Below are 26,084 nucleotides of genomic sequence, written 5' to 3'. Positions count from 1 at the left end.
TATTTTAATTATCTAATTAGATTAACATTAATACAGTTTTATCAGGTCATTATTTCCCATTGCAAGATTACAGTATTAAAAGTTGACAGAACAGCACAGTGCTGTACCGAGTGACGTCTTACTGCAGGAAAAGCTCCGACGTATTCAAAGGCACTCATTTGCATCATCTTGATTACTAAAAACAATTAAAAATGAATATACCGTTTATCAAATAGCTTTAAAAAACACAAACACCTTTTAACTAGTGCTAATAAGTTCACATACCCGGTGCAAGACAGGCTACGATCGAAAGCGTCAGCATCCTGCAATAAAATAAATAAATAAAGACAACTGCTGCCAAAACATTAGTTTGATGACTTCTTGAGAATATTATTCCTTTTGGATTTGAGGACATTTTCTCTTTTCTTTTTTTTTAATTGTGTAACTGAAATGCTGATCAATCTAGAGAAGACGCAGGTTCAAATAATCAGTAACCATGCTTAGTCATATTTTGTTCTTAAATCAAATTTTATTTAGAATTAAAATTTATAGTTTAAAATGTATGCACATTCTGTAGGTATAAAAGTTTAAAAAAATACATTGATTTATTGATAAATGCTTCAGGTTAAATTTACATTTTCATACATTATCATTATATTGCAATAATTGTTTTGCATCTTTTAACACTTACAAAAAATAAATTAATGAGATTGAATAAACCATTTGAAACCATTTAAAAATAATTCCTTAGAAAAGAGGGATGAAGTTTGTCATAACAATTCTTAATTCCTTGCTATTGTAAATAAATAACTCTTCAACCAAGCAATACAAGGAAGTCTGGGTTGGCAGAAAAGCACTTACCCACACAGAGACTAGAAAGCCATGGCGGGATGCCAACATTGTACCGAAAACATGGAAATAATTCTAACCTGCCAGTTGACAAAGACTTGACACCTCAGAACAAATAACCACCTCACCACCTCTCCCCCAACTCCCCCGCTCCTCACCAAGGGTGACCTGTAAAGGACAAGGGTTGACTCCACGTCTCCTGTTTGTTAGAGGGGCTATCACTAACTGTATGTAATTTGGTAATTATTCTTAATTAAACAAAGATTGTGTTTGGTTACCATCAAATGTTTAATTACTCACCACACACCAATGACTAACGATAAAAGTTGATCTGACAGCATGCTGACAGCTGAATCTAACGGAGCCGCAGCGAACTGCGATCCCACTGCAGCTCCCCAGGGGTAACACCACTCTGCCCACTCGGCCCCGTGGGACAGCCCAGGTTTCCATTTTGGGGAGATTAACTAAAGGCTCCGAAAAATTAACTGCTGCTGTGCAGAATCTGAGCTCACATCTCCAAAGGGCTCAAACACTGCTACCAGCAGCCAGACGGTGCTAGTTCAACACAAACACAGGAAACTCTGGAGGAAAAAGAAGTGTCAAAGCATCGAGAATATGGGAAGAGGTTACAGGGACAAATCAAAAGCCTTTAAAATAGAAAGTAAGCACCTTTCAGACCTTCTTTACATGAAAAAAACATATAGAAAAATCTGAACAACAAAAAATAAAGAATCACGCCTTAATCTTCTTGCTGTGCATGCTGGTCACCCTTAAAGACAGAAGAAAAGTTCACTGCCAGAAATCCTACAAAATCCTTACAATTGATCTGAAAGGGTTGTAGGGTTTTGATTTGGGGATTTGGGGGGCGGAGGGTTAACAGTCAACACCTGCAAACCAATGACCTGCAACACGAAGTCATTTATATTAATCATTCACTGTGCCTTCTCTCTGAACAGGTTTCTGTGCATAAATCAAATGCCGTGCTACTCCAGGGGTAGCTTCATCTTGGCTTCACCGAACAAGTCTTTTCAGAAATGGGGCTGTTTCAAAATTCAGAGACCTTTCCTTTCCAAAGGCTGCTACAGAGACATGCACATTTATACACAGATGTATACAAGGTTAGAAAAATATTTAATTTTAGCTTGTTTAAATAATTATTGAAAAGTGTTAATACATGAATACATTAATATTTGTACAATTAAAACTATATATATAAATATTTTATATATATATAAAGCATTTTTCATAGCAGCCATTGCATATATAGTAAAATGAGTCTATCTAAAGTTCATGCTGCAAAACTCAAGCCAAGCAGCATAAATCCTCTTCCAAGAGGAACTTCTGTACCAGAGCTAAAGTTTCAGGAACAAGGATTCCTGCTGTTACAGACAGCAGAGATGTTGATTTCTCCTCTGTCAGATATTGCCCAAACCGCCTAGGTGCGTAGGATTTTCAGGGAGAAATGCCACTACATGAAATCACTTTATGGTTTCCAAGCTTCAGCCTTAAACACCAGAATCAGGCCAACAGGTTCTTCTACCGAGAACGCAGAAATATAACGGAATGCCTTGAAACAGACTCGTTAACACAGGGTGGGCCACGGTCTCATGGCAGCTCGTCCAAGGGCACCGGCACCCCTCACAGCACTGCGGGGGAAGCCCGGCGAGGGGCAGAGGCACTGCAAGGAGGCATCGTGCAGGCCAGGGCTTAGCAACTCATGTTTAGTTTGTTTTTGTTGAGTTCCCTTTCCAGGTTTCCGATCAGGGTATCGATACTTTCCTGTAGGTCTTTGAGGTTTGCTCTTTGGTCCACCGCCGAATCTATCGCTTGCATTGTCAGGTAGCTCTGAAACGCGTGCTCTCCGGGGACGGGCTGCGGACGCGTCGTGAGGCCGTCTGAGTCATCCACCCTGCCGCCGTCATCTCCGCTCTCTGCATCCTCCGAGGGGACGTAATCGTAGTCTGCTTCGCTCAGGCAGTCTTTTGGGTCTGAGAAGTAGTTCTCCCCACAACCGCTCCAGTCGCCAGCGTAGCGGTTGCTCGATGGGCTGTCAAGGCCGGCCGGCCTCGGCCTGAGCACCCCAGCCATGTCAGCGCTGCTCAGATTCAGCATTTGAGGCCTTGGCCTCCTGGGCCTCAGGTAGTTCAGGGATGACGGGTGCTCTGGAAGCGCGTTCGGATGTGCCGGTTCTTGGGCAGCTGAGTGATGTACTAGAAAAAAGGAGAAATTAAACCAAATGTGGCTGAATCCACGCTGCAATGCGGAGTCCATCGCAGAGTGCCCACTGACTCCCCTCTGCAGTGCAGGCTGACAGCATGCAGGGACACGTGCACACTTACAGCCAACACTGTCACGTCTTCTGCCACTCTTTGATACAAAATACTATAGGAAAACTACTGTAAAAGCTGTTTTGAAGGGTCATGCCAGATTCAAACTGCAACAGAGAAATCCTCTTTAGAAGGAGAAACCCCCGGAGCACTAATTAAATTCACTGCATTAGTCAAACACCATCCAGCTATGGGTCAAAGAAAAGCAAACAGCTCAGCTCACACGCTTCATCCAGGCTAAAAGAAGTAACAGAAAGCAGGCACAGCAAAAGAGGTTAAAACACAACAAAAATACCAACAACTGAGAAACACCTAGAGAAGCTAAAGATGCACCAGAGCTGAACTCTCGTGTTTCTCTTTTGCCCTAATGTTCTGCACTATTAATAGAAGCTCATTTGCATTAATTTTTCTAAGCAGCCACAACCAGAGGTACACTCAGGCAGGTTTGCTGGCAGCGTTACCTGAGCTCACGATCACACAGCACAAGTTACTAACAGTCTCCTCCACTGTTACCGGCCTCCTACAGTAAACAGCACAAATATTTTTACTGGCCTGTGCCTATTAACTGTCTGAACTGCAAAACTTTTTTTTGGGTTTTAAACAGACCACTACCTCCTGTAGTTAGACGTGGAGACTTTCTACGTGCACTCACTGCTGAAAGCACGGCGTGCACCAACACAGCTCATTCAGCATCTGACCCATTTTCCCTCAGACTCCTCACAGGCACAGGCTCAGCCCCGAGCCCTGCCGAACGTTTCTCTCTGGGCCACACTACAGGTTTCCCCGGGGGACTTTAGCCTCGCTTTACGTCTTGCATGGTAACGTGCAGTAACTATCACCGCTTTTTTTTTTTTGCCTGCCTCTTCTGTAACAAAAGCCCTTCTGTTTAGACTATGCTCCATTAAGACGAAGGGGCATGGGTTAACAATAACTTGCCAGTATTGCTAACCAAACAAGGACTTACTTGTCTTCAGTTGGAAAAATACGGAAATTGAAGTATTGCACAACATGTTGGTTATCAAGCTGTCCCAAGCTCCTGGAGATTAAATGGAAGAGACCAGACTGCGATCTCTCCCTCAGGCCCAGCTGCTCTATTCACACCAAGTGTCTGCTCGCTCACATCTCTGCACTCATATTTACCTCAATTTTAGCAGTGTCCTGCACACCTTTTTCTTTCAAGCCGAGGGATTCGGACTTTTCTTCAAGGTGAAGAGGAGCTCTACTACTTACCTTACTCTCACCTCCTCGACAGTAATGCGTACTCCTATGGACAAAGCTGCATCTACCCGCCTTTGTTCCCTACAGCACTCATGCCATGAACTATCCCCAAAGTGTCACGATGAGCTTCTGTGCAGTATTTGCTGCCCAAGCAGCTCTTTATCCCTTTTTCCACCCACCTTTCCCACCTCTCTTGCACTGCCGCATGGATGTGACTGAAAACTTAACTTCTGGTGCCCGGTGGCTCTGGGGCTGCCCAGTTAGTGCTGACAAGGGTGCACACATCAAGCCAGCTTCTCTGGCTCTTGTTTTCAGCCAGAGGCAGGTTTCTGTGGGGCTGCACTGAGCAGACCAGACACCAGGCAGCTTCCCAGAGGTTTTGACCCAGAATGTGGTTGGTGTGTGCTTGTCACAGCCGCCCAGTGAGCTGTCACCCAAGGCAACTCCAGGGCACGGTCAGGTCAGCAGAGTGTGAAAAAAGAAGTCTAAAAAGCACTGCCATTTACTTTGTCTACAAGCTGCTTTCTAATGGAAGCAGTCCATTAGGAAATCAGACTTCCAGGGGGAGGAAGAAAAAAAACAACACACAACGGAGACAATATTTGTTCTTCCCTCTGGACATTTACTGTCCACGCTGACTTTTTTTGCCAAACTCATCTCTCCCATTGCTAAGAAATGGAGGCAGAAGCAGGTGCTTGCAGCCAGCCAACTGCTGCAGGCACTCCTGCCAAGGAGGTTTTCAGCAGAGGATGGAGCCCTGTGATGCACCCAGCGTGCTGACTGTTTGTAATAGGAACAAAGATCGTGATGGCTGCACTCACTGTCTCACCCAGAATATTCTGAAAAGCAGACCTCCTCCTCCTCACGTAAAAATAAGTTTAAGAACACAGTGTCAGACACATTATTCCTTTAGATGAACTGTAATTGTTTCATTGGTGCAGAAAATTAGCAGTTTCCCAAGAGCAATTACTATGCTCTAAAAGGGAACAATTAAGAAGCTGCTAAGATGAGCTGCATCTTCTCTTAGTCTCAAGAACTTAAGGGTTTACACTGTTCATGTTCGGGAAACAAATGTTAAAATACTCAGGGTACCAAAAAAAAAAAACCAAACCACCAGTTCTCCACACCATCAGTGAAACCAAAGTGAAAAAGGAAGGTACTACAGCACAGAACAACAGATCCATCATCTGTATAGAAAGGAAACTTTCAACAACTATTTGGCCAAAGAGTATCTGAAAACAAAATTAAGCCCATTGGATCTACTGTTGAGTTGTTTCACAGCGTTATCCTCAAACTTAACTGAAAAGCTCCAATCCCTTCGTCTGCTCTTGACTTACAGCAGTGCTTAGTGCGATTCGACAGTAGAAGAAATGCAAAGGAATTCACTGTGGGCTGAAATCCAAGGCTCACTGATGCCATTGTATTTCCACTTATGTCTCCCCTAACCGCCAGGGAAATTTGAACACTGTATTGGCGTTGCCCATTTGAAAGGAAGATCTTAGCAGAAATAATTGCCTTCACTTGCACTTCAGTAGTTAATTAAGACTGGAATTTCATTTCCTTTCTTATTGGGAACTGACCGCAAATTGGGCAAAACCATACAACCTCTTAAGCTTGAAGGGGGAGATAAAAGGTACTTACCTTTAAAAAAAACACAAAAAACAAAACAAAAAAGACAAAAAAATCAAACAAAACAAAACAAACAACAGAAATCACTACACGCACATTTTTCCTTATGCAAAGCTCTGGAGAAACTACCAGAACCTGCATAGCTCCTACTGTAAGGAGCAACTCTGCCAAATTACAAATGTAGAAATAAAGTAAACCATTGAAACAACTAATGAATCCCATACACTCAGAATCCTGAATGGTAGAAGTATAAAAGCAGGAAAAAAAAAGAAGCAAAACACTGTAATTCAGATGTGGAGACATTATTATTACTGGGTCTGCTTTCTCTGGTGCCTTTACTTACATAAAGCACTTTTCACTGCTTCTTATGTTACACTCAAACACTGCCATTTGGTGAGGAACTAATTAAAACAACAAACTTCCCATTAAGTGAAGTGACTGAGCACAAAGAGTAGATTATATACTTGTCATGATTTCTTTACGTTTATAGGAGATGCCACAGTACCTCATATTTTAAGAATCCTGATGCCGCTTAATTATCCCGTGACTTAATCTACACTGACACACAGTAAAAACATACAGCAGTGGCTTGACATTTTCCTCTGATCAGGCTCATGAAACAGTACCTGGCCATAGCTGGAGTAAATAGTGAAGAACTTCTATGTGTTTTTTGAAGTCCAGGGCACTAGCAAGCTCCTCTGAGTCTGTGAAGACTCTGTTGTTATGGTTGGTGGTCTCCTGCTTCTGGCTCAGTAACACTGGCCCAAAACACACAGCTAAGTTCTGGCACGTCATCTTATTTACTTCGTGGTAAGAAGCCACCAGTTTCAGGTGATCCAACAGCATCCTCAGGGTAGCCTGAAAGAACAAAATATCAGACGAGGCAGTGCTGACATCCTAACATCACTGCTCTAGAGGGATAAGACCAAGATTCATAGCTGAGGATTTGCTACCAACACCCCTCAGTGGAACATTTAAGTGCTGAACAAAAAGAAATTGGATTAGACTGCCACAGAGGAGACTTGTTAAGAGAGAATTTCAGGTAAAATTCATCTCGCTTTTTACCTGACCTCAGTTTTATGTGGATGAGTTTTCTCACAGTGGAGAGAGGGTGTGACGGAAGGGGGAGACTGCAGAAGCATTACAGGCAATCCATACACATTAGAAAATAAAGAAACCCTCAATAAGACTTCAGCATCAGAACAAGCTTCCAGAAGTCAACTTGCTTTAATAAAAAAGGACTTGTTGCTAACTGTCTGGCAACCCACTCCTGCTTTAAATGGGAATGACTTACCTGAAATCCATAAAGCAGTGTAATTTTAACTGCTTAGCTTGCAGAGACAATTCACAAAGGTACATTTTAATTAAAGTTATGTCCAGGTACTTTCACTTTCAGCTGTAAAGCTCTCCTGTATCTTTACCATAGGAAGTATTTTCAAAGACTTGGAGCATCAAAAATCCATGTGGACTGTTAGGTCAGAAAACTGATGTACACGTTTTGACACGTTCTAAATACAGTGTGAAAATGCTACTTTATTTTCTGGAGCAAGCAATCATCACTCGACCTTGTTAATACCACTCACCTTCTCAACATCTGGCAGGCAATCCAGAAGCGCCACTGTGTGCTCAGACTCACTTGGGTCATTTTCACAACCACTCGCTGCCATTTTCAGGGGATTTTTCACCATGGCATCCACCACTGCCTCATAGAGCTGCTTAGTTATGAGGGGAGAGGGTAGCTCTCGCAGGTAATCCTTTAGGACGCCTTCAGAAAGGACACAAGGATAGCTGCTGTTAGCAAGCCGCAGGTTCACTGATCAGAATTGGTTGGGAGCACTAAGGCACACAAAATTCACCCATCTCATGAGAAAATCCTCCATGCCCGTGACAAATCTGGGAGAAAGGGGAACTGCTGTGAGGGACTAGTTCAGGCACTGGCCACAGCTAGGAGGACGCTGAGAACTGAACATTTGCACTTCTGTAAGTTGGTTTTAAAGGCTGGCCGGTACTTCAGTGTGAGTGGGGTTTCAGCAACTGTAGGAAGAAAACCCAGCACAAGACTCCAACCAGCAGCAGGCACGTGAACATAACGCCGTCAGGGGCAGCAAATACTACCACATTCTGCTATTTAACAAAGCACAAGTTTGTATGAACTCAGTCTTTATAACTTAGTTGCTAACAACTGTATCGCAGCGGGCTTTCTTATGAGGCTGTTTCTAAAAAAGAAATATGGGGAATGGAGTTAACATTTTCCCCTTCACAGCCATGTTTACATGCAGAATACAAGTGAAAGTTGGCTTCTCTCTGTATAAATGTTTTTACCCCTCAAAACGGCTGCATCTCTATCAACGCAGACATCCATGTCGCACTGCACGAGCAGTGCTAACTGGGCAGCACCACGCACTGGAGCGGTCGGACCATCAGTTTGAGGAGTGGGGCAGCCAAACAGAACTTGGATCCATGCAGAGCAACACCCAACACACAGCAGCCTGCCCCGAGCTTAAAATGGACACATTCCAGCAGGAACGTAAGAACCCAACACAACCATCTGTGTAGTTTCCTGAAAACATATTCCCCTGGGCCTTTCTGTTTGCTTTTTTGTTGGTGGTGGTTCTGTTTTAATGCAGAGCAGTTACAGAAGTGGCAGATTCTTAAGTTTTTGTTCAGTAACTTACATTCCCTCACCAAATTTTGTTTCTTCCTCTCATTTTAGAGGCCCATGTCCCACGCGTGGATTAACTGGTCAAAATATGTCCGAGACAAATGTGGCAGGAGCTGGAGCAGCATATGACAGGTCGGGGTGCTTTTCCCTTTTCCATAGGCAGAACACTAGCAAGAGATGCTGACTTTATCAGGTTTTGGCGGGGGAGGCTGACATCAGAATCAGCTTACAGCAAGAAATGAGTAAAAAGGTACGGCTTAATCACATCAGCTTACACCGTTGCAACATTCGTAACCGTCTGTTACCAATAACCTGGGAGGAATTCCTGCAGCAGCATCCACAACCACAGGACTTGTACCTGCCAAAAGACTTTCTCAAATTTAACCCCGGATAGGAGGCTCGTTTGGGAGCCACAAATGCCCTCTGACCTTTCTAAATCTTTCTGCTATTCACTCTGCCAAATTAGCCCCGTAGGAGGCTGCTGTTATTTTCCAGGAACCTACGCTTCCCGCTGCTGGCTGCCAACCCCCCAGCACATTCTCCTTGACACAACCCCTCACCCCACAGAACAAATTTAGACGGCAAGCTGAAATTGCCATCCACTTCATTAATTCCTCATTTTTCTGACCCACTGAGCTGTTAACAGTAATACACGCTTTACTCAGAGGTATGAATTCACACGGATGAGAACAGACATGATGCAACAACACTGCTGCCGGTCAGTTCCTAAAATTGGCAGCGTGCTTGATTTTGGGCCACGAGCACACTTAATTGTGTGTAAGCCTCTGCCAATCCCAGGAGCAGTTCTCAGTCGAGATTTAATCATTAAATGTTCATTCCTTGGTCTTTGGATAGCTGTCAAAAAAATATCTTTATAATCTTCTAGAAAAACAGTGCTACTCAAATTTCAAACAGGACACAAGAAAGCACTCCTCTTCAAACCTGCCAAGAGTTACACTGAGAATTCGTACTGCACGGAACACATGTTTTGGCTTAGAGAAGTATGAATCATGTGCACCAGCCTCAGCACTGCAAGTGCAGCAGCAAAGCGCCAGGGCAAACATCCCCCATCAGCCAGACTCCCCAGGCATACGCGGGATTTTGTACTGTGGGCATTTTCATTCCTAGTGCTAAGCACAGCGGGTACCTCGGGTCTGCCAGCAGAAGTCGCAGGCTCGCCGTTACATCCAGCCCCCAGTGCTCGCAGTTAACCAGAGGACAGCTTACATTTTGGCCCTGCCCTGCCTGCTCCCTGCGACACGCACGGTATCACCGCATCGAGGCTTCTCAATGCAACGCCAACACGGGCACTGCTGGCCATTACGTGGCACAGATGCAGGGCTTCTAGGGGGAGACATTTCTTTTAAGTCATTTCTTAAAACGATTTTTCTTATAGGTAAAGCAGCAGGTAAGTACATTCTTGCAATATAGCATACAAAAAGCATAGCCAGTAGGCTGTGTGCAAGAAAGGCATCAAGGCTTTTCACTCCTATGACCCTAATTCTGGATATAAAAAAAAAATTTACACTACAGCAGGATGTAGCAAAAGGAGGACTAAGAGCCCAGGATGTCCTGCACGGTCACAAGTTCACCAGCGTCAATGAGGCTTACAGCAATGGTACTGTGACACTAAAGCACACTGCAATTTAACCATCGCATCCTAGACCTACGACAAAAAGAACAGTCAGACCAGTGCTGCTGCCCTTCCAGGGCTTTTTATCTGTACTGAGCACTCCTGCAGTACAAACTTCAGTTTCAACCAATTATAGTGGGTTTTGAGTGCACAATGTGCTCGGGGATACAAAATGCTCACAAAATATTGCAAGTTCTTTTGTATACAGATAGGAAGTAACTCCTATAACCTTTCCCAGAATACTTCTGAAGCATTTCTGCAAACAGTTTTATTGTAGATGATTTCCTGGACCATGGGAGTGCAATGACATTTTTATAGTTGCAAAATTAAACGTCAAATACGTCAAATTTTACATCAGCCAAAAATTTGCATCAACCAAATATCTGCCTGACATTGGTCTGCTTACAAGTCAACATCAGACAGCTTCTTCTGTTTGGCAGAGATTTTTTTTTTCCCCCCCCTTCTGAGTTCATTTACTAAAATTGGGAAGAGGTTTTCAATAATAACAACGTGATTTTAGAAATCATTGCTGCCCTTTTTCATGAACTTACATGTAAAGAGAAGAAAAATATTAAGTTATAAGACTGTCTGTATTATTTACTTTCACTATACACCTTCTCTTAAAAAAGGATGTCTCGTACCAGAGTGAAGCATAAACACAAGATTCTGCTGCTGCGAATGCTCGCGCTCGAGAGCAACACCGAATCCAACAGCAAAGCCAGCCAAGGCGAGTCAGGTGAAGAGACTAGCTGGATGTTCTTTACCAAAAGGTCTATTTAACAAAGGAAATGTCACCAAGTAATATCTCCTGACACTACTTTGCATAATTATGAAATGTACTGAGCACAAAATGAATTCCCAACACGCTGGAATGAAATTAACAGTCAAACAGGACAGAACTGTCCAATACCTCTGAACGTCCCAAAGTGCTCTGGCACAGAAAATTTATACCCTGACCACTGCTGTTACGTGATGTTTTTCCACCACTGGATGCATAGGAAACGAATGTTATTGCCTGATTGCCTGCGGCAATTAGTTTACTCTGTGATCCCTTCAATTAGATCAACTTTGGTTTACGTAACAAATATCATCAACAGTTTTAGAATTGTTCCACCTTTAAGCAACGACAAAAAAACACCTCAACAACTTCAGTTGTACTGTGCTGCTCCTGCGAAAATGCTCACTTGAAAAACTGATGCAAACGAAGACAAGCTTTGTAAGACCTTCCGCTCCTCCGCTCCCAGTCCTTCTTATCCTTGCCAGGATCTTGCTGTGAGAGCCCCCAGCCTTGCGCACCGATACCTTCCTGCGCCAAATGCCGTGTTAGCAAAATTCCACGTCCTCCTCCCTCCCAATCCCAGCTATCTGATATTTGTACGTCTCCTATGTTTGTATATCTCCAATACTCATTTTCATTTAACTTTTAGCAATACAGGGAAGTAATTAATAGCTTGTTAAATGACAACAGAAAACTAGTTCAGGGCCCAACTGCACCTTTTTGAAAATACGTTATGCACATGTCCAGATTATGTATTACAAGTAAAGTAAACATCTTACCTGTTATCACATTAATATCTGGGTACTGGCTTTCAGAGAGAGTAACTGCCTTGCTGTCCCTCTCAAATGCCTCTCGAAGCTCCTTCTTAACCGCTGCTGAGCCACACAACCGATACAGACCTACAATCTAGAGGCAAAAACAGTAGCCCCACATCAGTTAGCAAGCATTAGACAAGGGACTGTTGATCTGTAAGCAAATAACATTACAGTTTTCCATAACAGCGGACATCCTGAGCAGTACTTTACTGACAGAAGCCAAGTTTTCAGTCACAGGCACACCATCAAGTAATTCAAGATCATTTAGTACCTTTACATAAAACTTAGAAATACGGATGAAACACTGATTTTCCCTTTATCCTACTCATTCAGGTCACCACTGTTTTTCCTAGCGTAACTGTTTAGTTATACAACATAAAACTGGGCCTTCAGCAGAAATAAATGAGGACAGACAGCATTTGGAACTTTAAGTATACCAAAGTACAGTATCCCAAAATAGTTATTAATAGTTAGTAGAAAAAAGTAGCCACACTACTGACTACCTGCTAACACCAAGAAATGCTATAAATCCTCTTTTAAAAATCCTTAACATTTTTCCTGCATGAATAAGCTAGACATAACTAAAACTAAACTATATTTGATGTCAGTAAAAAGAATTTCAAGAGAATTATGAATACTCCATTATGACATCCACAAGATGCTTTTTCGAAAGATGGCAAGATGTTGACTTGCATGTTTCAAATTATATGGTAAGTTTTATGCAAAGCAGGTGTTACTTCACATGTTCAAGGTGATAGGACTGAAGCCCACAACACACCTGGACTGTTACTAATTTAACATGCTTTCACACACAAATTTTGCATTTTATCATTACTGTACTTTTCATCAACATCATTTGTACAAAGCCCTTCTATGAGTGAAAGGAAATAAATCTTAAAGACATTATTTTTATGGACTTTACAGGCAGCTGTACTGAGCTGTAAATGGCTAGTCCAGAACTGCTGTGGACTTTGGCAAACAAAAAGCCCCCAAACCTAATGCAGACCGTACTGACTTAGAACACGTATATCCAGGTTTGCAAAGAAGAGTATTTGTCTGGCCATATATTAATTCCTGTTTAAAGAAGTGGAAAGTTACTCAATGGAATTTGTACTCCCTCCTTCCCAAGACTGAATGACCTAGTATTTGCCTAAGAGAATTTCTTTTAACTCTGAAGTTTTCTAATGCCATGTCTGAAATTCAGGTGGAAATGACGTACCATGACAGTAGTCTGCAGCCTATAAGAAAATAAAAAACCTCAGACAGGCACATGGTTAAAACAAGAAGTTAACAGTATATTTTGCATTTTTGGTTCTCCCTGTGCAAATGCACAAATCAGATTTCACGCTCAAAAGCGCCAGGTGCACGCAGACAGCTCGGATCCCAGTCGCCTCATTACCAGTGATGCCTTGATTACCCAATATCATCTGCATGACTAGGTTCTAATAAGCCCAGAATAAAATGCTGAAACCATGGGACACATACACTGTAAAGAATACAACTTCTTTTTTTCCACCGATTTGCATGTCAGGAGAAGCACTCACAATGAAAATCACAGTTATTACCAGTAATGACTTTCAATAAGTAATTACACAGAAATACTATTGCTGTCTGTATTATATGACCTAGGTTATAAGTACCACGTTAATCTCATAACACCTGGACTTACAGCCAAACTGCCAGCAATTTAAAATAGCAACAGTGGTAGGTGTGATCGCTTCTCAATTTCACCTGAGCAGGAACACGTGTAAAAGAAACCAAGGGCTCACACATGCTAAGGAGCAGTGCAGAAGTCCTCTCACCAATTTCAGGTGAGTTGCCAGGGGGAATCACCCATCCTTAGGGCTGTGCATCTTCCTATCTAACAGACTTGCCTATGATGACATATGTCCTCACTGAATGATCTGTGCCTCTGGAACAAGACATTTCCAAATCCTAATCTCTTATTTAATACGAGATTTATTTATTAATAAGGCTGTGCCTTATAAATAAAGGTGTATTTATTAATAAGGTTGTGCCTTATTTTGATGGTGACTCTACACACTAGGGGCTGCAGGTTCATTTAACTACGCCTAGTCCCAGAACACTACTGTGAGCAAGCGTACTTCTTTACGAAGGCCAAGTTGGAAGCATTGATATCACAGTCCCGTTATTGTTCCCACAATACAATGACAAGTGTTCAACAAACAACAGGAGCAGCAAAAAAAATTAAAATTTAAACATGGAAAGTTTTTTTTTAATTACCCCTTTTCCACTCACTGCTTATGCTCCGTAAGTAACAGTGCAAAGATCTGTAACAGCAGAGATCCTGGCACAGCAATATTAACAACACAAAACAGATTTAAATACGCACAGTACCTGACAGCCTCTCTTTTCAATCTCCATAATGCATTTCTGAATTAGAAGGGGTACCATCAAGCCTGTATTTTCTTTCTCTACAACCTTTTGAGCATCTACACCGAACATCAATGGCTCCCGATCTGCATCCAGACCATCGAGGGAGTTCTCCCACTGTTCCATAAGCGACAGTTTGACGTAAATAAGTCCCCTTGGCTCCAGTCTGACAGCCAGCTGATGTGTCTTTGTCACTCGAAAGAGAGTAGGAAGAGCCACAGTGCCGTGACAACACACGCGGTTTTTCCGTGGGGTGGGTTCCCAGCTGAACACCACTAGCTTTAAGTGCTGAGCATTTTCAATTTCTATGTTGAACGTGTGGTCCATATCTAGAAATGTTGTCCTGCATGTAAGCAGGGCTGTTCTTGCCTTGTTTACCGAATCAACCTGTATTGCACAAAAGACATCTTTAGAGTCTATTCTTGGTGGTTTCAAGTCTTCGGCACCATAAAAGTGAATGCTCATGAGTCCAGAGATGTACTGAGAACACTTGGGTTGATCAGAAAAGTTGTAGTGCCTGAAAGCATCAATATCTATCTCAGTTTTACCACTGTTACTAGGAAGGCTCTCCTTTCCTTTCCCACACTTGGTTTCATGTCCATGTTTACCTGATTTTGTTATGAGTTCAGGAGAGTCACCATCACTGAGGTAACCACCTTTGCTGGAGGATTTGGAACTCCTCGAGCTTTTCTTTTTGTAGGTGTGCTGCGACGACACGCTGCTGTCGAGATGGTAACGACTTATCACGTTCCTGCTGGCAGCTGCAGTCGAGTTTCCAGAAGATGGCAAAGATGTTGTATGGCTTGTATCCCGACAGTTCCCTTTCAACAGGGAAGAAGGATTATCTGAACTATTATGGCTTGAAGTTCCCTTGACACTCAGCTTCCTGCTGAGCTCTGGCAGCTTTTTCATTTTCATGGAAAGTTTCCTCACAGTTCTGGGAGATTTAATTCTATCAGGGAAGGGCCAGTTGATGGATCCGCTTTTTTTCAAGGGACTGGGACTTGGAGGAGAAACTTCTGTTGATGCTATATCAGCCTTGTGTGCAAGTGTAACTCCAGACCCTTTAGGAAAAAAAATAAAAATAAAAATAAAAATAAGTATTTTTTGAACCATTTGGTAACTGCAGTTTGCAGCTATGAAAATAAAACAATGAACTAGGGGAAAATATGTTGATTTGTCCTAACTTTATAAACGCAATTCAATCGTCAGTCAGATGGTCAAATGTTCACAAGCATGCAGAAAGCTGTATTCTGCTGACTTGTTCAGCCAAATTTGGCAGTTCATAGTCAGAACCCTGATCTGTTCTGCTTTATGGAGATGAAAGGGCCAGAAACTACAGACAAACAAATGAGCTATTTCACCACTGCATTCAGCTCAGTCCATTTGTGTTATATCCCCCTTCATCCAAGCAGACACAACTGCATTCCTGGGGCACAGGTGCAACAAAGCCAGTATCAAAGTGGAAAACACTGCATTACGACGTGCACTCCTGCCTGCGAAGCAGTTAGCTATGAAGATAACATGTGAGCATTGCCCTCTCAAGCCTAAAGGAAACAGGCTCATCCCTGGTGAAAAACACTGCTTCTTTTGCATGGCCCTCTGTTACCCCAAAGTGTAACAAATCCTTCACCGTGTAGATGCAGGTAGTGTCTCACACCTCTTCTTCCATTTCTTTCAGCTCCCCTTTTCTGCTGCAGGAAGGAGGAAGAGGAACACAACAAGGATTTCTTTCTTCTGAAAGCTGCATCGTGCACTGCCACATGCCAGCAATTTTCCCTTTCCTGGCACAACCATCCCACAACAGGGCTTAGTTATACAGTTCCCAAGTGACATCCTTGTGGCAAATCACTCATTTTTCCAAGGAAATACAAAAACAGCCTCCAGTTACAGTTCCAGCTACAGTTCAAGCCCTTCTCACTGTCACCAGCATGAGGCAGTGATGACTGCAGGAAAGGCAATGGATTTACATGAGTTGCTGAAGCGTGCAAGAGGGGGATTGAGGCCAGAATGATAGATACAAATAAAATTTCGTAAGTACATTCATTTAGAGCTACTTTTCTGTCCATCAAGAAACTGATAGTGGTTCTTGGTAGCAATAACCACCCCATCCACTCATCCCTTGGCAAACTCTAGCAGCTCCCAGCAGGACTTGTGTAGCCTTGCACACTCAGCTGAGGCAGCACGGAGCCCCCAGGCAGGCTAATCCCTGCTTGTGCAGCTGGAGACCACATGCCTGTACCCACCAGTTATCCATCCCCCTGCTAACCAGGGGAAGGCAGAATCTATTCACAGCATGTAGAAGGAAAGAAAGAAGAGACTTCCTCGAGATACTCAGGAAATCATACTTTACAGCAGTTGCTTCTACAGATTTTCCTAACACTTACTGTATAAAGCCTATTAACTAAGTCAAAATCACCATACTACTAATGATTTTTACAATTCTCCTGCTCATCCAAATTATTTTTTCACGATTTAAGTACAACTTTTTAATACTTCACTTAGCTTAATAATATAATAGGCAATCTAGTCCTTGATCAAACTGATGTGATGCCTTTTTTTTCCTTCAGAAAGCCTACAAAGGCTAGTTTTAGTCCCAACAGAAGTTTGGCTTTAATAACTTTTGCAGGTAATTGCTTAAAAGAGCACCTTTATAACAGACAGTTTCATTTATGAAGAATAACACGTTAGAATTGGTTCTCCAGTGCAACAGAGTAAGACGCGCCTAGCCCTGCGTCTCACCAAAGGTGTGCCCTCGGAGGGCGCGGGCCATTTCTAGCACGCCTGCTGTGCTTTTCTGGCAAGCAGCTGGTTAGGAACGTGCTGTTTGATAAAGTTGGACAAAGCCCCGCTTGTGCTGCGACTCACGCCCTGGCCGTGCTGGTGGGCTGGCCTGAAGCACCCCGTAGCAGTTGGTGGCATACTCCAGCCTGCTGGCATTCGTCTTCCCTTTCTGCCATGTCTCTGGCACAGGCTTAGAAAAGCAGGCCAGCGAGTTAAACTTCCCTCCATCTCATTAAAGCTGAATAGCCAATTGACACCGTGACTTCTTTGGGTCCAACTTCTGCTGCCTGCAGCGCCAAACAGCTAAAATGAAACACAGGGCTGAGAGTCACGTGCTGTGTGGGTCAGCATTCCCACCAGGGTCACGCCACACGCTGGCCCACTAAGGCCAGCAATGTGCTGAGGTACACACTGAGGTACTCCTTTAACCTGCAAAAAAAAAAATCTTCTTTTTTTTTTAAACTCTATGAAAACTACTGTTTTGACAAATTCAGTCCCTGTGTGCAAACCCACAGAATGCTTCAAGGTCAAAGAATGGAGAAATTATTAGAAGGGTAAAAAAAAAATCTCTAAGAACTCTGTAATGGTAGCTTATTTTCTTCCAATACACCGTCAAATGTACACTGATGTTGACTAAGCTGTGACAAACCCATCAACTCTAGGATCACGTTTTCTGGAGCAGAAACGACGAACTACTTTAAACAGGCCACTAATTGCAGAAGGACGTGACTATGAAGCAGCAGAGGCCGACGGGCCGATCGCCGCCTGCCCTGCACCACAGCAATCCTCAGAGCATCCTCTGCAGGGCCACCCCATCCCAGGGGAGAACAAGCATGTTTAACAGCACTCTGGATCACCGACCAGGCTTAAGAGTTCAGTATCTGCAAACAAGAATGAATTCCTTGCAAATATTTTAAATGTTAATGATTCTCCACGTCACGCAGAGCACAGCAGGCTTCGTTTGAACGCTGGCGTTGGCCCAAACTCCACTGGCCCCAATGCCAGGCATGGCTCATTCGGGCTACTTGCACCAAGTTCTCCTCCTCTTGAGGTTTCTTTCATGGCACAAAAAGCAGCTTTGCCTCCATTTCCCCAGTAAGAGGATAAAAACAGTTATTCAGTACAAATTGGAGGCTAAAAAGGGCAATAACTACTTTAATTTAAAGTGCTTTTAGTCCTCAGTTGCTACATCCCCTTGCCTCTTTCACCAGCAGGTCCTCATGGTACCTGTGCTAGACAGATCGAAGACATGCCCGTGAAGAGGCCCTCAGCCTGAGGCGTGCGTGTGGTGCCCTACAGGCCCGCTGCTGCGGCCTCACAGAAGCAGCAGGAGCCCCCTCGGCCTGCTGCAGCCGGCCTAGCGCAGCCCTCGCCCACCCTGCCTGAGGCCCCAGCACCAGCCCAGCCACAGCTCAGGATGCTCTGCCCCGTGACCTCTCATGGCTCAGAGGCAGCTTCGTTGCACTCCGTGACATTTTGTCACTGACTTTTCGTCACTGACCTCTCCTCCACATACCACATCATTTTTGTACCACAGACGTGACACAAACATTTCGCGTGAATGCTCTTTTGCCTTATGAAACCACAGCTCCTTGCACTTGAAAAATAGTAAAATCACAAAACGCATTCATCTCAAAAAAGTTAAGCAAAGAGGATTTGCAACATATGGAAGTCAGCAAACGTGATCTGCTGCCCTGTATGATCTATGTATACTGCTGGACGCTCATTTGCAACATGCAAGCATGAGAAATATTTGCCCTCACTGGCCCCAAAAGATGCATTTATAAGCCAGGATAGCAGTCATGGCATAAGTGAAAAAAAGAGCACAGTAGTTTTATTTTGATTTAAATCAACCCCAATACATGCCAACTGTAGTTTTAGTGCACAGTACCAACCTTTGGTTCCTGCCAAGGTCCTCACAAGCTACAATGAACAAGTCCTACTAGGATGTCTCTGATATACAGATGCACATGAAATGATCCCCCTGATTAGTTGGACACCAATCCCAACAATAAACCTTCCCAAAAACTAAAACATTACAAATGCTCCAAAAAGTCCTATTTGGAGCTCCACAACGTAAACCTGTCGCAAGAGCAGACACTACAAAGGGGTGCTATTCTTCAACATTTTGCAAGGAACACACACATCTAGCAAAACAGAGTACAATCTTAAAGTAAATTTTCTTTACAACTGTTTAAAATTTTGTATATGTGAAAAACTCTAACTGCAATATGAAATGTTCACTACGTAACAAAATGTCCTTTACTTCCAATCACAACCATTTTGCCTGTGCAAGGACACATTGAGCTATAAACGTGCTCCATGGTCCACTTAAATTTCCAGCTAAATTCTTCTCCCAGAGACCTAAAAGCATGAGCTGATGCTATGTTTCTACACTACTGACTCAGAATTAAATTAGCTTCTTACTGCTACCCTTTGTGTTTGTCATAAACAAAATACATTAAGTGTTTTCTCAAGCTCTGCTACAGGGTCAATTTATTTTTAGTCAGTTTCCTTTCTAAAAACCAGCACGGCTAAAATTATCAAATGAGGAATTACCTGACAAATCCTATTAACATAAATGGCATTTACTGAAGAAAGTAACCTGAATAACACCAGGAACTAATGATGTAAGTTAAGACTATGGGCAAATTAGCACCCCTACGATTATGTCCCATTTAAAAATAACATTTACAGGACATATCTGTTTGCTACTTTTTTTGGGAAGACTCCCAATAAATTAATTCTTTTAGATTTTTTTCTTTATATTTCGATATAAACTTTTCCAAAAAATAATAAAAAGAAAATCCATAACCACATTCTCTGTACAAAAGTTTGAAATCCAAAAGAGGCAGCACTGTTTAAAGTTGTAAAGGTTAAACCAATTGCATTGTCCAAAGAAGAAAGCAGCAAACGATAAAGCGAACGAGATATAGATTTTGCTGGCTTTAAGAGTATACCAGTTTTTTCTGCCATTGCTTCTCAAAATCTTTCTTAGATTCTAGCACTAACCAAAACTGACATATATGAAGTTATATTAGTAAGAAAGATAAGCAGACTCTTCCCCAAAGCAGTAACTGGGTATTTCTCAGGAGTTACTGCTTGATGTATGCAGCTCTCTAAGAATATAAACATCTATTTCGTAGCAATTGTGTGTGTAATTCAAACAAGGTTCTAACACAACTAAAGTTAAATTGGCCATGTTGCCCTTCATGCGGTAATTGTGTATGGATAAGCTGTCATTTTAAATTTGACTGAAAATAACTGCAGACACCTTAACTGGACTGAAAAGAAGAACTAAACCACTTCTCCATGATAAAGCCAATTACTGAGCAGCAGGGATCTACTTCATCACCAATTAATCTATTCAGCCTGATCACTGTTCAAAACACGCAAAAGGATAGCTGCATTCAAAATAGCTTAATTAACTCAGTGTGCACCAAACCAGTCAGGGGGAATTCGTAACACTTTTTTCCTGGTTTAATGAAAGACTCTTTAAATGGGCAATTGTGCTCTCATGAATAAATGTTTCTTCAGCATGAAAAAAAAAAAATTCCTTCTTCCATAAAGAGTTATTTTTTAAAAAGAGTCATACATCAAGAGACTAATCACCAAATTAATCAAAGGGGGTCAAACAGCCTGTAGGATGTGCTCATGCCTTTCCTCAATAACCATGCTTAATAATGACCACTCCAAAGTGCCTTGAACTTCAACCGTGAAAATATATCATATTTCACCTATCTTGCAAGCAAATATAATTGGTCTAAGTATTCAATGCAGACTATAAAGTGAACTATTTCTAAATAAATGTTCTCAGTATACTTTGTGACTAAAAGTACATTCAGATCTGCAGTATTTCCACAAAAAGAACAAAATGTGAGCTCCCAGAAGAGAGGACAGAGTGCTTTTTCTTCCACTGTTTACAGAAGTTGCTTTGGTGCCTCTGAAAACATCTCCCATTCCCAGAAGCCATCTCTGCGCTGGAAATCCATGCAAAATAACTTCTGGCATTTACAGATTTGGGGCAAATTTTCCAGGAGTGAGCACCACGGGGACAGGGCTCCTCCAGAGGGCAAGGCAGAACAGGAGGAGCCTGGTACCCAAGATTCAGGTCCTCTGCTAGCTCGGGAAGAGACACCAGTGCTTCCAAGTCCTCTCAGTGCAAGGAGGCATTTAAACCAACCCCAAAATACACGAAGCAGCTCATCGCACCTCTCTCCACTGCCTGCAAAGCAAGCCAAGGGGAACAGTCTTCAAAACTCAGGCATCCAGATGTCTACATGGTGTAACATGAACCCCCTCAGCTTTTGATTGTAAAAATATAGTATATCCACACGAAGCAGATGATTACTAATGCATCTGCTTTGTACATGAAATACGGGGTGTGCTGGCAGATGAGCTGTTCTGTCGAGAAACCACATCAGTGCCAAGAGTGGAGTCTGGAGTTGCTTGTCTCCTGATTTTTATGCTAAAACTGTAACTCTCTCAACAGGATACTGGAGTTAAGGTCAAGATATAAGAAAAATCAGTAATTAAAAAAAGACCTTTTTGGATTTTCTTTTTGCTTACTTTTGTTCAGTTATTTCTGTTTCGGTTTTGTTTGTTTTTCTTTTTTTTAAATAGACTGGGAAAAAATCTTTAATAAGATGCTGAACTCATATACTAATGGAATTATTAAAATGAGACTATCAAACACTGAGCCAAAAGTAACAAGCCAGTTAAAACCATTCCTCTCCAGTCTATTAGATTAACCTGAGAGAGTCAACAAGACAGCAATTACAGAAAGCGACATGATGAATGGCATTTATAGTCTTCCAAAAAGCCTTTATTAAAAATCCCAGGCAGCAACTTCTGAAGATATTAAGCAGTTTCAAGGCTGGAACCCAAGACCTGAATCAGACACTAGCTAACAGAAAGGAAACCAAGTGCATCCTCTCATTAACAGGCTTAAGTAAGCTCACTTTATAAAACCTTTGTTTTCGGCCAGGTGGGAGCCAAAACGAACAAGGACTGTTTTGAGTTCAGAGCTGGTTCCAGAGGGCTGGCAAGCAGGGCAGAGGAAAACCACATCCGGGCATACCAGGTGAACAAATTGACTGAAAAATCACTGTGCATTTAGTAGGTATCAATATCACTACTTGAGTCTTTTTTTTTTTCCTTCAAATGAACTTAACATGCACTTCCACTGGAAATTTGCTCAATGCAGACAAAAGGAGGAAAAAGAGAAAAGAGACGTAAGAAAGCCTTATTATTCCTTTAAAATATGAGAGAAGATTTTTGTCTTCCTGAACGCTCTTACCTGTTGAAGGGCACCTGAACGCAGGATTGTCTTCTGCTGCCGGCACACCCTGGATCTTGCAGGCAAACCTCTGCCGCTGCTGCTGCAGATGCTCCCCAGGGTGCACGGCATCAGCTGGACCCAGCTCGCCGGGCTGAGCGTCCCCTGCACGCTCTGGGGAGCCCGGGGGGCCAGCGTGGGGCCCCAGCTCCCGCCCCAAGTCCCTGCTGGGCACGCTTTTGCAGCAGCCCGCGGGGCAGTCCGTGGTGACAGGGTTATTCGCAGCAGGACGGAAGACCCGCAGGACGTCTGGCTCGTCGTCTTCAGGAATGGGATTGTACCATATTTCTCCTTCATCATCTGCGTCGTTATCCTCACCAAAGTCGAAGGCACAGCGTCTCAGCGCGGTGGAGCCCGCGGTGCTCGGAAGGGCGCTCACGGCACTGCAGCCAGGTACGGGGCACTCCTGCCCTCCCGGGGACTTGGCAGGAGCCCTCTCAGTTTTAGATGTAGGCTGGGGGCTGGGAGACTTGGGTACCTGGGTGACAGCCCCCTGCATTTTCTTACATGTGCTTTCTCCCTCCGGGCAAGGGGCTCTGTGGGTGCTCTGGTGCAGCCAGTTGCGTTTTTTGGAAACAGTAATGCTGTTCATCTGTGGCCGGTGCTCGGGGACCTCGCTTACCTTCAGAGACTTGGGCTCTTTTCTGCTTCGTGGAGCTATGTAAACATTTTCAATTAAATCTGCTGTCAGAAAGAAAGGCAGAGAGAAGGCAAGACTTAGAATATCATTTCGTTTTTAACAGGACGAAGACATATGCTGTCATGTTACATTTGCCTTAGACCCCATCCAAGAGGGCAAAAGACAAGTTGACACCATCATAAAATTATACTTCAGCCTGCCAAAACAGAATGCACATATAATTAATAAAAAGTCAGACTTGTCGGGCTGTATTTTTAACACCATGTAATTTAGATAAATGGCAGAGAGACAGCTCTGTGGAAAGGTCACGCATACTTACACAGAAACGGCTGCCTTTTGCTCTGGTAAGTTCAGATACAGTGGGTTTGACAAGTTGCTACTTACTATTTCTACAGTCTGTTTCTGCCACTGAAGAGCAGCCCGTGCTTTTGGTATAATGTACTGCTCAACTAGCTACCAAAACCACGTAGATTTACTTCTACATTTAAGTACAAAATGAAGGCGAAGACCTCTGCTGTGCAGAAACCTCCAGAAAGGACTGTCCTTACCAGCTTTATCCTACACTGAAGATAGGAGCATCCCCTGATTTGTGGGGAATAAAATGAAGCACACAGTCATGAAAGGAACAAAGGCGGAAAGAGCAATCTAGAAAAGTTTTTAAATAAGCCATTTTACAAGTAAATTTTCATCTAATAACTGATCAAAGTCCATTCACAACTCCCAGCTTGACACAGCTGCATTAAAACAACGGGTAAGCTTTTAATGGTGCACCACCGGGCAGGCTCCTCCCTGCCCCTGATGACTACCTCAAGGCCCTCACCTTCTCCAAAAAGCCTAAGGAACTCTGCAGGCGATATAAATAGGTGCAGCGTGCAAGAACTGTGTTCCCACAAACAAAAATATCTGCCACTTCCTGCTTTTCCAGGGAAATATGGGCCCTCCTGCAGGGGCTAAGCAAGCCTGCAATTCTCTAAACCAGAAAGCCTGCACTTATAGCACCCATAAAAAGTGCACGCGTGCCCAAGTACACACCGATGGCACACCTGGAGCCGCGGGCTGCCCCCGGTGCTACGAGCAGCAGGCGCGCAGAGCGAGCTCAGCAGCATGCTCCACCGCGGCTGTTCTCGATGCGAACCCGGGCATCTCAGTAAGAAGCTACCTGCAGAAGCTCACCGCAGACACGTTAATAACCCGGCAGCTTCGGAGCACTCACATAACCTTCCTGCTTGCAGAGGCACGCTGCGTATCGCGCTTGCACACAACTACCCACTCGCAGTCTCCCAACCAGCCAGCGCGCTGCCAAGAGACATCGATTGCAAATGTTCGCTGAATCCCATCCAAATGATACATTTGCATTCAAGCCTTCCAAGTGCAGCTCTTGCAACCAATAGCTGCGTTTGCAAGTACTGCTTTCCCTTTATTCAAGCTTGGCCCTGATCCTGAAAGCCCTTATGCCTGTTTATTTTAGTAACAAACCGTTTCGCATGCAAGTATCTGCACAACCAGCGGTTCCACGGAACAGAGCAAGTTCTAAACATCGTGAGCTGTTATAGTAACGAGACAAATTCAAACAAATAGGAAGCTTTCGGAGCTATGCAAGCGACGAACATGCTTTTTGCTCCAGAGCAAAGCTTCATTCGGAGGGACGCCGCCTGCCCTGTGTTAGTGCTCTGCTCCCAGGATGTAGGGCATCCCCGAAAGCTGACCAGGCCTCCGCTGGGCAGACCCAGCACTAACACAGAACAAGACGACAGCTCCTCCCCAACAGGCCTTGATACAGCACTGAAAATACATAAATAAGTAGGAATTGGAGGTTCAATTCACCTTCCACTCTTCCTACAGAAGATTAAATAAATCGCTAGTTAAAGCTCAAACATTACGGTAACACCACAGACACTTTCAGAACCAGCGCCTCAACGTTTCAGCTCAGCTGAGGTCAGGATAAATATTCTGCCTATTACGTGCACACATGAAACATTTCAGCACGATGCTGGGCGCTGCTTTTCGGGCTGTAACGCGCTGGGAGCGGCTCGTCCCAGCCTCCCCACGTACGGGTCAGGACGATCCGCAGACCCTCGGCTCGGAGCAACGGCCACGGGAACGCGCTCTCCTCCCCGAGTCTCTCAGTAAAACCATCGCACGTAGTTATTACGGATTTAAATGGCACAACAGCGAGACTAAAGTTTGATTTGTTAGCTTTCAAATGCATTGTGTAATATAAAAAAAATGGAGACAACAAAAGCCAAGGAATGACAAACAGCCGCAAGCCAAAGAACAGCGAACGGTCATATGATAAGAAAGCGTGTGGGGACCCACACAGAACAGCGGTCTGCGCTCAAGAACCAATTCTTCCTAAGAAATTTTACTTCTGAGACGAAGAAGGACTGACGTGAGGATGCTGCCGCTGAGGGCTGGTTCGAGACCTAAAGTTGGAGGTGCCGAACTGGACTACCTCTGCTCTCACCAGATCTGGAGGTTTCCCAAGGTCTGGAAGCAAGGCAGACGCTTCCAGCCTGCGGTAAATAACTCACTTCTTCATCCACCTGGGTGCCGGCAGCTCCAGCTTAAACCCCCTCGGTTTTAGGGCTCCGTTTCTGTTTAGCTGTACCTTCCAGGAGCTGACGCGGACCGGCGCACGTAAAGGCAGCTTTCGGGGCCGGGCGCGGGGCTGCCTTGCTCCGGCAGGGCGAGCCGGCGGCTGGAGCCTCCCCGGGCTCACCCGGCGGGCTGGCTGCTGCCAGCTCCGAGCCGCAAGCAGCGCCCCCGCGGGGAGGCGCAGAGGACCCGGGAGACCAAACGCCTCCTCTCGCCGGCTTCTCGCTTACCCTGCGGGGCGCAGGTCCCGCCGTGCCGGTGCCCGCCGCCCGCCGCCCCGCGCTGGGACCTCCTGCCGCGGAGCTTGGAGAGGGTCCTGCGGAGCGGCTCGGCCATGCCTGCCCGCTCGCTGCCCGCCCTCAGCGCCCGCTGCCCGGCGGCGTGCGGCTGCCGGCGGCCCCCGGGAGGAGCGGCGGCGGCGGCCCCCGGCCGCGCTGCCCCAT

General features: G+C 44.1%; 1 protein-coding gene across 1 annotated transcript; it reads right to left on the bottom strand.

Annotated features, from left to right (window-relative positions):
• Positions 1–488: 488 nt before the first annotated feature.
• On the bottom strand, positions 489–26,084 carry SYDE2 (synapse defective Rho GTPase homolog 2). The gene is made up of 7 exons (XM_040565278.1): positions 25,872–26,084; positions 22,368–23,087; positions 14,249–15,348; positions 11,855–11,981; positions 7,586–7,767; positions 6,629–6,860; positions 489–3,038 (listed from the first exon to the last, which is right to left on the bottom strand). Exons 1-7 carry the CDS (start codon positions 25,975–25,977, stop codon positions 2,536–2,538), a joined length of 2,970 nt encoding a protein of 989 aa, XP_040421212.1. The 5' UTR covers positions 25,978–26,084; the 3' UTR covers positions 489–2,535.

This window comes from Cygnus olor, chromosome 8 (genome assembly GCF_009769625.2).
Source record: "Cygnus olor isolate bCygOlo1 chromosome 8, bCygOlo1.pri.v2, whole genome shotgun sequence".
NCBI classification, from domain to species: domain Eukaryota; kingdom Metazoa; phylum Chordata; class Aves; order Anseriformes; family Anatidae; genus Cygnus; species Cygnus olor.
The sequence above is the reverse complement of the archived record's forward strand: the minus strand, read 5'-3'. Positions and strand labels throughout refer to the sequence as shown.